Here is a 12,889-nt window from a genome sequence, read left to right on the forward strand (position 1 = left end):
TTCTTGCATGTAAAAGTCATACCAACAGCATGTAAATGCAAGTATACTGGTGTGTTTGAAAATAAGTCCAAAACCAATCACATCTGTGGATGGACATGTGGGAGTGCTGGAGTATATTTTAAAGGTGATTGAAGCATGTTTGCATTGCTTCCAATTGCATAAATAATATCAGTTAAAAAATGCACATCTTTCATTTTCATATTAATTATTACAACTGACAGCTTGTGAAATTTGGCAGACTGGACTGAGTCAACGTTGTCATCAGTGTAAATTCCATTAATGAAGAATTGACAAAACAGACCCCCCGCCTTACCCCAAAAAAATAAAAGGAAAAAAAAAAAAAAAAAGTGAGCAAGGAACTCATTTCTTGCTGTTAAAAAATATCGTGAAGGTAAAAGTCAAGGTTAGCTTTAGACCTCACAAAGCCCCAAGTAAGTTACAAAATGATTGCCTATTTCAGAATGATCCAGTTAGCAATGCTACCTGCCTTCTGTCTTGCTGTTGATTCCAGACTTCACCAATCAAAACCTTTCCATGTTAGTAAAGAAACTATGGTGCTTTGTGTTCATAAGCACCGTGGAGTGAGTCTGTCTATGGATATCTGGCATAGAATAAATGCCCCATGTTCCTTTGATGATTGGGAATTTGAGATGCCAATATCAGACTTTAAGTAGTTTTTTTTTGCCTGTCACACCGGCAAAATCACACAGATTTCGTTCATGCAAGTCTCTGAAATAGTGGAAGCAGAAGAAAGGGAATTTTGTAAATTTTTACATATTCCCCATATTCCCCCTGAAGAGAAGGCTGAAATTTTTATTTTGTTCATTTCACTGGTTTAATTTATGTTATACTGGGGAAGGGGGGGGAGAAGGGGAGGATAGGAGGAGAAAAAAGAAGAAATACTTGTGTTGCAATGCTAATGAGCACATTTACGAGGCTCTGCCAGAAACTGTGTGCTTCAGCTTGCTTTTATTAGCCATTTTGGAAGATGTCTTAGTTGCAGTTGCACAAAAAGCATTGTCAGTGCTTTTATATTTTCTCATTTAGAATGCTATGACATTATTTGGAGAAGGACTAGTTTTGCAGCACATAAGCTAGTATCAGTATTGTATAATATAGCAGCTAGACTCATTTTGCAGTGTGATTACAAAACCCATCACAGTGAATTATACTGCAAGTTAAATTGGTTTCCACCTTCTTCAAGACCAGAACATTATCTTGCACAAATAGTGTACAAATGTAGAAATAATAACAAGTCCAACTTATCTGAATGATAGACTACAGAAAGCTTCCACTATTCACTCTGTCAGTACTCTCTATCTGCTGCTAATGACACCTGCTACATTCTGAAAACTCTGAAAATGGTGAATACTCCTACATTTTTTATTTATTAAGTGTCAGTTTAACAGGACAGACTGCCACTGCTAAAAACTCTCCAAATCTGAAAATTATTTTTTTGAGTAATCTCTTTCTTTTCACTTCTTTTGATCGGAAATACTCATGAACATGTGATGCTACTCTACATTCTTATTCTTGCTATTAACTAAACAGTACCATCATTGACTAGATTTTCCTGCATCATTCATTTGAAATACAGAAGCAGTCCTTTGAGTCCTTTGGTATAAGTAATCCAGACTACTATGTACACTGTAAATCCTCATACAATAGATTTTTGGTTTGCTTCCAATCTCTCTCTCTCTCTCTTTTTTTTTTTTTTTTTTTTTTTTTTTTTTTTTTTTTTTTTTTATGCAGCGATTAAAATCCCGTAAGTGACAATGGTGTCCTGTGACTACATCTGAAAAGCAAGCTACTTGCATACGGTTGTGTTTTGTTAGAAACTCAAATAGGGTAATATGAGAGAGTGAAGACAGCTTGGTGAATTTAACTGCTCTGGCTTACTTGCTTGCTTCCAGTTACTGAACACACCAACTGAAACAAGCTGAAAAAGAGCTGTGTGGTCTTAATGAACTTCCTAACATTAACACTGTATTATAGCTCAAGATAGGTGAACTCTTAGAGACACAGGGAAAAGGAGAGCAACAGTCAAATAGCTCAATGAAGATTGAAGCTATAACCCAAGAAAATCAGATACAGAAACAGAGGACCTGGCAGAGTTTCCTATAGCTGGACAGATCTTGGAGAAGCTTTGTGAAACTGTCTATTCATTTCTAGAATTCAATTTCAATGCAGGCTGTTAAAAAAATAATAATAATAAAAAAAAAGGCACACAAATATGTAGGTACATACCACTGCATCCATATAGTATAGTTGGTTTATTTTTCTCTCTGTATTAAAATCAGCAGATCTATCTCTAGCTGAGCTGTACAAATAAAGATACTTAGAACATACTATTTTGCAGACATTCTGTCTGTTCTCCAGATTGAGAATTGTTACTGCTGCTCTGAGACATAGTTGATGGTATTTAGAGTTGCCATAGTGTTAAATGTTTCTTCTGTGATAAGCAACTGCTGATTTAAATGAAAATCTTCATCCATTTTCTCTGCTGCATATTTCACAGTCATTTCAAATTCATCATAGACAAAAAGCTATAAATGATACCAGGTAAAAAATACATTATATCTAAATGAGCTTTCCGTGATTTGGTTTCAAGGTTACAGCACAAAAACACCCACTGCTTCAGCTACTCTAAAGGACAGGACATGTGGAAGAACTTTAGTCACATGAGTTATAATTACTAAAAATGTACACATTCACTTTGCAGTACTTCCATAGTGAAATGCCTGAGCTGAATTTCTGACCTGGATAATGTCCAGGCCCAAAATGTGTAATTTCAGCTTTTATGTGTAGGATGTTTGACTTTAGCAGTTCTGACAAATGAGTGTGAGACGTAGCTAGGTGAAGGAAAGCCAGAATCAATGGGACACTAAGGCGCTTGGCACTTGTAAAAGATTTTGAGAATTTAATTCTCAAATTTATCAGTATTAATAATTCTAATTTAATGCATTTTCCTTGTCACTTACAATGAGTCAATTGCTAATTAAATGTTGTTGAAAAAGATGAATTAACATTTTAACATGCTTAAAAAGAATGTTGCTAATATGTCTAAATCTAGATGTGAAATGTAGAATGATATGATTCTAATCCCCCTAAATACCATTGTTATCCAAAACAATTTTACACTGAATTAATTTCATTGTCAAAAAAGGAGCAAGTACTGGAAAAAATGAATGATCGACATTTAACCTTCTAATATGTATTGCTATAAATTTTATATTCAAATTACACTGAATTAGTTTGCAGAATGAATCATTTCCCTTTGGTGGGGTAGCAATGAATTTAAAAAATAGCTTGTTGCTATTGGTGGATCTCATAAATTCATTACATTTTTTATCCCATGTGCATTGTAGATATATTCATATTTAGAGCCTGTACATATGCACAATTTAAAGCTATGCCCACCAGTAGTAGCTACCATCTCTGACTGACAATGATGAGATTTCTGTCATGCTTTGCCTCTTCCACAGTGCCAGTGATGGGATTTTTTTCTCTGAAAATCTTATTACTGGATGTGCTGTTGTGGTCTCAGATGGAACTTTCAATCAAAAAGGCAATCAGAAGGTTATCCATTTGTGAGTTTTCCTACAAAGGAGCTTTGCAAAACTCTACAGTGTATGCTATAACTCATAGTCAGAGCTACTTGTCCTAAATGCTTCTATGACTATAGACAATAATGTGATCTGTATCTCACAGCACCTTCTGTTGCTCCCAGGCTTGTGATGGACTAGACTAGAAATTGTCTCAGTGTAAATTTCAAATCAGACTTTTGCATTTACGCTACTATATGCTACCATGGCAATTCAGAACACCCTGGCACTTGGTACAAGATTAGTAAGAACATGTTCAGCTGCTGTTACACTCTCTCATATAAATATATTTGACTTCATTCAAGTCTTGATGATTGCTCCTTTTCTATCTTTAGATGACTTCACTGTTTAGGTTATAATATTACCTGAAGTGTTAGATAAAGTTATTCATTGACAATTTTTTTTAATATAGTATAACTTAAATGAATTGGATAGATCACTCTTTCAGTAAAATCTTTACAATATGTATAAGTAGTGGTGCTAACTTATAAATTGTCCACAAACTGCAGTCATTAAAATCAGCCACGCTGTAGATGAAGCAAAGTCAATGTTTCCATTTTGAATTCTAAATGTGTTAATATGTTTTTGTTTTCAGAATTAACATTACTGAGGAAATTAAAAAGAAGGTATTGTTTTTACTAGTAATACTTGGGGGAAAAAAAAAAAGTTATTTTTCAGCATGGTGCAGTGAATTAGACACACATGACTCATGTGGTCACAGGCTGCTGCATATCTAATTCTCCAAACACTATCAAAAAGTGCTTCAAACATTATTCTTTTTATTTTGATTGTATTCATCTAATAAATAAATGATTTTGGAGAAACCTTATTCCTCTACAGATTATGAAGTTTTTCAGGGAGATTCCTTTCTGCAGTGTACAGGTAAAACTGAAAGGAAAGCAATAACAAGAAAAGTATTTATAAAAATATATTTCACAAAGTAGGAAACAATACAGGAGTTTCTCTGAATACAATACATGGAGTAAATAAACAAACAATAATATAGCATCAAAACAAAGTAGAAAATTAAAATGATTTGCATGTAATACATAGTTTTATTATACAATTGCTACTTCTAAATGGCAAGTTTGCATTACAAATTGAGTATGCTTGCAGCTTCTAGTGCTGTTCTTTCTCTGTGTGCAAGAGCCCTGGTGCATCACTATGAATATTATAGAAAAGAAATGCTAATAACATAAGCAGTAAAATTATGTACACACTGGTTCCTGCTCTAATACAGTGGAGAACTATAAGCATGTTTTTTACTGTACTGTGTTATGTGTGGATTTCTAAAAGTCTATAGTTTAAATATTCACATGAACCAGTTTACTTCCAGCTGTTTGTGCTTGTATTAAAAACACCAGGTACTAGATTTATGAAGAAGATATAAAACTGTCAAAAGTTTTTCTCTGGGAAAGTTTTATTCCTGCCAGCATTCCCTTAAAATTCAGCTACTGCAAATGGAGAGGTTACTGCTTTAACCTGCAACAATTTGTCCTTTTGCTTTTCAAAATGTACATGTATTAAACATTCATTATATATAGAAAAAAATGAATGGATATAATTTAGTTTTCTTTATAATCTCACTCTATAGATTATCAGTCTTAATAAATAAAAGCAGTAATGGACATCAATAAAATATTTATTTCAAAGATTAAACAAATAAATTCGATCTTTAGCAATAAAATCAGCAATTCTTTCATATATGCAAGTCCATCCCCTTTCACGGTTTTTTCTTTCCGTTCAGAAGACGAAGCACAGGATTGATCCTTCTTCTAGAAAAAGATCCTTTTGTAAAGCAAGGTTTTGTACCCCTGCATCTGAATCTCTGCACATTAGTAGTATTTATTACCCATCACTGGAATGGATTAAGAACATGTGAATATTTTAAGGCTTGACACAATATTTAAAGATGATATTCAGTCTGTGGTTACGTGGCCAACAATTACTGTATGTACAATGTATGGTCACTGCACAGTAGAAGCCAGTAAGGATTTACAATGCTATTTCTATTCAGCATTGCTAAGAAGACCAAAATATTGCTTTTAACATTTCTGTGGCGGGATCTTTGTTGGCAATGCAGAAATAAACCATTAGCTTTACACATACTGGCAGGAGCTACTGTTCAACAGCAAAATCCCTGCAAGTCCATTTTCTAAGAAAGCACCAATTTCTTTTCATTCTTTTCAATCCACTGAAGATAATCAAAGATCCAAATCTCCATCTTCAGAGTGGTCAAGTGAATATCAAATATCCAAAGACTTCTAGACACTCCACATACTTTACTTCACACTCCACAAGACTTAACCTCCTAACATATACTTTTTTTATTTGGTTCAACATTACAATGTAGTTGATTTTATAGATGACTGGCGCTAAACTTGCCTCTAAAACAAAAAGCCACATTAGTTTTAACTAACAGTAGTGGCCCTAGAATATTACATGATCATTAAGTCAACAGTGAAAAAGTTTGTAATCCACTGTCAAGTTTCTTTGTCACTTTCTCCAACTGAGTAAAGTTCTCCAAGTCTTTTAAAGCGAGGACCCCATTCACTGAGGTAGTCAAAATTCTGGTCTGAGTCTGATGCAGAAGACTCCAATGAGCTAAGGGAACCAGCCGCTGACCCTCTTCCTTCATAGCCATAAATCTGGATTGAGTCATATGGTGGAGCCGTGGGATCATTATCAGCTTCATGAAGCCTTACATTAATAAATTCATCAACATCAACACCATTGGGAACAGGTGCAAGACCCTGCCTGGGCATAAATTGAAGATCAGGCTTAATATCCTTACGAGGCAAAAATCCATTAATTCCATCTGGATTTTGCAAAGTTGCAATGTCAAAAGCCTCTGTATCTTCTTCTCCACCTCCTTCATCATCATACCGAATAATATTTTCCCTCACATCTTCATCATCTTTGATGATTAGGGGCTCATTCTTATGTCTTCTTAGTGTTACAAACAGCACCACAATGACTGCAAAGAAAGCATCACAGACTGATTAGGTAAAAAAAATTCTAATCAAAGTGATACATGTTAAGCACAGTTAGGGATGATGATAATTTGCTTCTTGTGAAAATAAGGGGTAGAGAAAAGATTAAAGGTCTGTAACTTCAACCCCACTCAAGTGATAAAAATCTGATCAGAACCTCTGGTTAGTCCTCTAGTTTTGTATTATCAGCTCATGTTTACATTTGAAGCTCAGTTTTGTGCAAGCAATAAGATGTGTACTTCCATCTTTGAATCGCAAATTTTGACAACTTTTCCCTTTGGAAAACCTACAGACCTAGGTTAAGTCAAGCTACCGTCACTCACTGAACATTAGTTCATAATGATCTACACTAAGGATGGACTTTTCCAAAATTAGAAGATGCTTTTCTGAAAACAGAGCTCTAATGATGGATGGAAATCGGTGCTTCTTATAGAATTGAAAAGAGAATAAAACAGTAAGGAAGAAAAAAAAGATCTTAGATACATCAGTTTCATAATCATGGACAAATGCATAAAAAGCTCTAAGTAGGTTATACTTTGTTGTTTTTGAAGTTTAATGCTGAAATCCCGATTGCTAAAAGCAAAGACACAAAGTACAGAAACAGGCCTTCACTGTTCTTGACTTGACTGACTTGATATCATATACAAATGTTGTATATTTAGTTAAAATACACAGTGTTTCTTATCTTGGAAAACTGTAATACCTCTTATGCCATTACAATCGAGAATAAACTCATAGAAGTCTTGAAGATACAACAAACCCATTTTTCATCTTGTGCAGTATACACTCTGTTCATGTTTCTAATTGACATGCATGATATGATTTTTGGTTTCGTAATTGATACTTGTTTATTATGTAACTTATATGTAAAATTCCTTCAGAGTGAGACTTTGCTTTGTAAGTTGTTTTTTTTTCCTTTTTTTCCTTTTTTTTTTTTTTTCAGTTCTTAGTACAGAAGAGACACGGTTCGGACAAGCTTTTCAGTACTGCTATGTATCACATTGTATTAGATCATACATCCTTGTATGTGACTTCTTTGCTTACTTACAGCCTCCTATGAATCAGAAAAATTTTGAACACCGGGCTATGAAATCAATACGTACCTAGCAGCAAAATGATGCATGCTAATATTGCAATTAGGGCTCCCATGCTGAGTCCAATGGGAAGTACGTATGCTTCAACATTACAGGACTGGACAATTCCATCACTGCTGCAACCACAGACTCGAATAGTAAGTGTGCTAGTGCTGCTCATGGGAGGATTTCCACTATCACTTATTATGATTGGCAGTAGGTATACTTCTTGCTTCTGCCGGCTGAATCCACTGTGCTTTGCCAAAATGCTGAGAGTATTATCTGTAAGAGGGAAAATTTGCATTATTTTACCACATAACTGCTTTGTCTTGATACGTTCAGAAAATCCTCTACACAAACACGTATATGCTTTATTATATCCATCATACTGTCACCGTGTGATAGAGAAATCCTTCCCCTTCCTGCCTGGCTTCCCAGGCCCAAAAATGAATTACTGCAACATAGGCATTGTCTTGTGTCATTTGGAACGATCATAATGACAACTCCTCACATTCTTCTGTGCATACATCCCTATAGATGTCTTTCCATCACAATTCATCCATATTTTTCAAGTCACACAGTCATAAAAATTCAACCAGGAAAACAAAAGAGAAATTATATGTTAAAGTAATCCTAACAAAGCACATTCATCAATTAAAGCAAACGTCCTGTGCATTATAATCAGAAATTGCACAACATTTCACTCTGCAACAAAATATTCTTCATTTTTATTAATAAGCAATATAAAGACAAAGGAAAAGCTGAATGTATTAAAAGTTGTAGGCCTAATTTTCAGCGACCTAAACATGATGAACATTTGTTCATCACAACGTGATGAAAACAAATCAAATCAAAACAGAATGTATTTCTATGAAAACAGCCAGAGGAAATAAGTCCAGGACATTTTTACCTCTGGACACATGCAGATTCTTAATTTTAGAAACTTATACAGGTGTCCTCACTGTGTGGTATCTTACCTAGACATAAAGTTACTCTCTATCAGCACTTACAACATATGTACTACTACCAACTTAACTGGTAACGGTGCTCAGAAGTATACAATTAGTACAGAGAAAAAAAAAAAAAAAGGTGAGATGATGAGGGATTTGCACAATGTATACGTCTGTATACTTGTTTTTACTTAAATGTGCTTGTCTTCTTTCTTCATAATGGTCTTACACCACTTCAGTAATGTATTAAGTTGAACTTACAGTCTGCCAACAGAGGCCCATTTAGCTACTTAAGCTTAGCCTTAGAATTAAATACAGAAATGGCTGTGGCTGTGCCAGTATTAAGACTCAGTCCATTTACTGGCAAATACAGACATTTGCCTTTTCCATGTGTATCAAACTGAACATTTGACTCATTAATTATACATGTGTTTTTTGTCCTCTTCCTTTTTCTCATATACAGTTAAACTTCTCAAAATCACTCAGTTCTGTATGACCATCAGAATTATTAAAATATAATTACTTGAATAATTCCATACAATGTGTCATCTATACTTTAAATACTATTTTAAATACTATTAATTCTAATTGTTCACTTTAATAAATTACTCTAAGAATAGAGTTGATTTTGCTTAGGGCAACCATATGAATTCTGTTGTGTTTAGTTGTAAGAATCTAAATCAGTCTTTTAATTTATGGGTAGTTTCTGAATCAAATTCCTGGGTCAATACTTGAGATTTTCTAGTGCCTTTAGGTATTTATAGATTCTAGCCATTTAACAGCATATTCCTTTCAAACATCAATAATATTGTATGTGTCAACATGCTTAGGTATAAACCACGTTTAGTAAGAGTATCTAATATGCAAGACACTGATTTATTTACATTTATTGAGCTTAAAACAAAAAATAAGGTACCTGAAGTGCAATGTGAGTGTGCATATACATAGAGAGACTGTAAGAAAGCTTTGTGTCTACTTTGACCTTTGTGCTGGTCAGGGACTCCCCTAGAAACACAAAACAGTTTATAGATGTTTGTTTTGTACGGACTGTGATCATCAGTAACATTTCTGACAGTCTGCAGTATTTGTGCAGCATGTATTAATACCCCAACATAAAAGACACATGTATGCTCTGAAGAGCTGGCAATGGACTACAAAAAACAGAGAAAGATGCAGAGAAGGGAGAAGGGGGAAACACTCATGAAGTTAATACTATAAAGACATTTTTCACATCCAAAAAATACATTTTAAATGCAATATTTTATTCTTGATGTTCTCTTTAGGATGCATATTAGTAAGGAATAAAGGCTGTAACAGAACACAATGATTGCAGAACGTAATGAAAAAATTCTAAACTTTATCATGGCGTGAACTCATATCAAGTTAGCAATGAGTGAGTAACCCCTATAGCTAATTTATTACTGCCATAGAACAAAAGATGAAAAAGGATAATTTCTTATGTAAAAACATGGGAGAATTGTCTCTTACAAAAGAAGACAGAAGGCTTGTTTTCTCACTCAGTGACTACTGAATTAAACTTCAAGCCTCTTTTGGAGCTCAGGGTTTTGATTCTGCAGTCTTCCTGTATCCCTTCCATGGTGGAATCAACAACCAAGCATGCCTATGCATCCTAGAGACGTTCTTACTAAAACTTATATTGCAGGTTATGCAATGGTTTGAGAGTTTTTCATAGCATCTAGAATACATAATAAAGATGTGCCTATAAATCAACTACTTTGTAAAGCAGTATGCATATGAACACTTCATAATTCCTTTGCAGAACAAAAAGATTTATTTATCTGTTTATTTATTCAGGAATCCAGAGTTTCTATCTATTCAAGTTAAAAACTGTCACATCAAAATTGATAGCAGCTTGGAGCTAAATAAATAAGTTCAGTCCTTCCTTGTGCCCTTTTTAGAATTAAAGAATCATATGTGTTTACTAAAGATCAGTTTCAGGTACAAGGCTCTTAAGAACTCTGACAACTCAGATAGGACCAACCTCCTCAATGATAACCAATTATATCTGCCACTTTGATGCAGTGGAAAAGGCAAGTATATTTCAAGCCAACAATTAGCACACCCTTTAAATTAAGCAAAAACTACACTCCTTCCTGCTGGTAGAATGTATCAGAGATTAAAACGCATACATATGCAAATTAAACCACTCCCAGTGTCATAAATGCTTTCTAGCTGTCACACAAGGAACGTTACATTATATTACATTAGAAAAATAATTTCGTTGCTGGGTTTTGCTGAATACTAGTGTGGATAGCTTTACCAAAATAAGTGATTATTAAACCTATTGTAAAAGGTGCATTATTTTTATCTAATAGCATTCTTTTCCTGCTCAACACCCCCTTTTTCAAATACTGAAAAAAAATAAATTTATCTGCCCATTTGACTTTCTCCTGCAAAATTAAAAATATCTCAGCATGAGTTGCATCCTTAATTCTTTTACTTTAACCTTTGAAAAGATGAAAAAAAAAACAGCTGGGTGAGGTTCAATTTCCATCTCTCTCTGTGTGTGAAGTCCCACTTAGAATATTGCTACATCTGTAGTCATTTATTCAGGACTCTAGAGACTTTTACAGTTATTTTACACAGTGACTTCTCATATTCTAGAAATCCATACTAACACAGCCTGTTCCATTTAGCCTGGTACAGCCCTTATCTGTCCCAGCTGGAGGACAGGTTTGATATGCAGAGCTCTAGCATCTCTGCCCTTTACAGATATACAGAAGATGTAAGGCACCAGAATTAGTGAGAAATGAAAACCTAAATCTGCTCTTGTTGGTGTCAACTTCACTTTCTGACCCACTCACTGCTGTTCTGCCTGGTTCAGAAAATTCTAATAAGCCAGAATCAGAGCGTAAAAGGAAGCAAAAAATGAAGAGTAATATATCAGACATAGAGAAGAAGGCAGACAAAAACAAGAGGAAAGAAGTGGGATGGAGAAAATAATTTGCCTATTTCTGCCACTGAGTGAGGCTATGATGTGTAAGAAACTACCCAGTACCAGTAATGGTTATCAATTCCAGTTCAGAAGAAATGAGATAAAAATAAGCAAAAGATGACCAAGATATTTGGAACATTTATCTGAATTATTTAATTGTAAAAGAAGTTATAATGACTGAATAGTTAGTATCACGTAAGAAGAGTTGCACGACAAGAATAACCTTTTCCTTTTTTTAAACAGAGATTTGTTTTGTTAACAACTGCCGTGCTAGATAGAAGTTGTATTTGTTGTGCCCAGGCAGGAAACTGGCAGTAAAATATAGCCAATATGAAATGTAAAATAAATAAATAAATATATCCCTTGGTGTCACCGGAGATGTGACCCTTGAGCGGAGAACAATGACTCTCCAATTGGCTTTTTAGTTGATTCCTAGAACTTGCAAATAAATCCTAGCAGCTGATTAGCAATAAACTCAATTTATCTGATTTGCTTTCTTCTCTCTGAGGACATTCTCCTTACCCATAGCTGACAAAACAGCGGGAATCTCCTCTAGGAATAACCTCCAGCACTGCTGCATGAATTAACTTGGCAGCAGGTGCTCAGCAGGAGAGGGGACAATCACTTTCCACTCATCTTTCCAATTAACCTGCTGATCCTTCATTATAGCGCTGTTCAGGTTATTTATTTATTCATGTTACTTTTAGCAAAACAAGGAAAATTACACACGGGCAAAAAAACCCTAACCTTCTCTGTTAATAGAGCTCTAAAGTAACCTGCTACAGACAGAGAGACACCAAGTCTTTACCCCCATTCAGTGAGGTATATTCAAAAGGTCCTTTGACATTCTCAATATCTGTGTGAACATCCCTAATTCTGTACCCTTTTACAAGGGAAAGGATTGAAGAACTTCATCGAAATGCCAGAGTCCTATTAAATTCCACAGGAGCTATATTCTGTCGTGCAAGCTTAAGGAATAGTGCAAGTTAAGTGATCTTAATAATTGCCTTAACTCCTCACAATTTTTTCCATCACTGTGAGGTCAGAATACACAGTTCCAGGAATACATAACTACATTTTGGACCCACAGCTCATTTTTACCATTTTTTAAATGTAAAACCAAATCAATTATTTACATCTGTAGCTAACTCTCAGTTTTATAAATTTACAATCAATACAAAAGAGGTGATCAGGACAACATAATATAAGTGGATCACACCGTAAGATATCTGTGTTAGAGCATCATTCTGGTATAATAATAATTCATTCAACTAATTCACATTGGTCCCCACAAAATAAAAGAAACAACGTC

General features: G+C 34.6%; 1 protein-coding gene across 2 annotated transcripts in view; it reads right to left on the reverse strand.

Moving 5' to 3' along the window:
• Positions 1 to 4,457: 4,457 nt before the first annotated feature.
• The window catches only part of CDH8 (cadherin 8), a 147,746-nt gene continuing 139,314 nt past the window's right edge, over positions 4,458 to 12,889 (reverse strand). Inside the window, exons 12-13 of one of the 2 annotated variants that reach the window (XM_084533239.1) lie at positions 7,702 to 7,953; positions 4,458 to 6,582 (exon numbers count right to left, since the gene is read on the reverse strand). In XM_084533239.1, coding sequence (XP_084389365.1) covers positions 6,089 to 6,582; positions 7,702 to 7,953 — 746 coding nt within the window. In that variant the 3' untranslated portion in view covers positions 4,458 to 6,088. Of the gene's footprint in view, positions 6,583 to 7,701; positions 7,954 to 12,889 lie in introns of those variants that run through there. The other variant, XM_084533240.1, reaches the window with a different exon arrangement.

This window comes from Aythya ferina, assembly GCF_964211825.1.
Source record: "Aythya ferina genome assembly, chromosome: 12".
Lineage (NCBI taxonomy): Eukaryota > Metazoa > Chordata > Aves > Anseriformes > Anatidae > Aythya > Aythya ferina.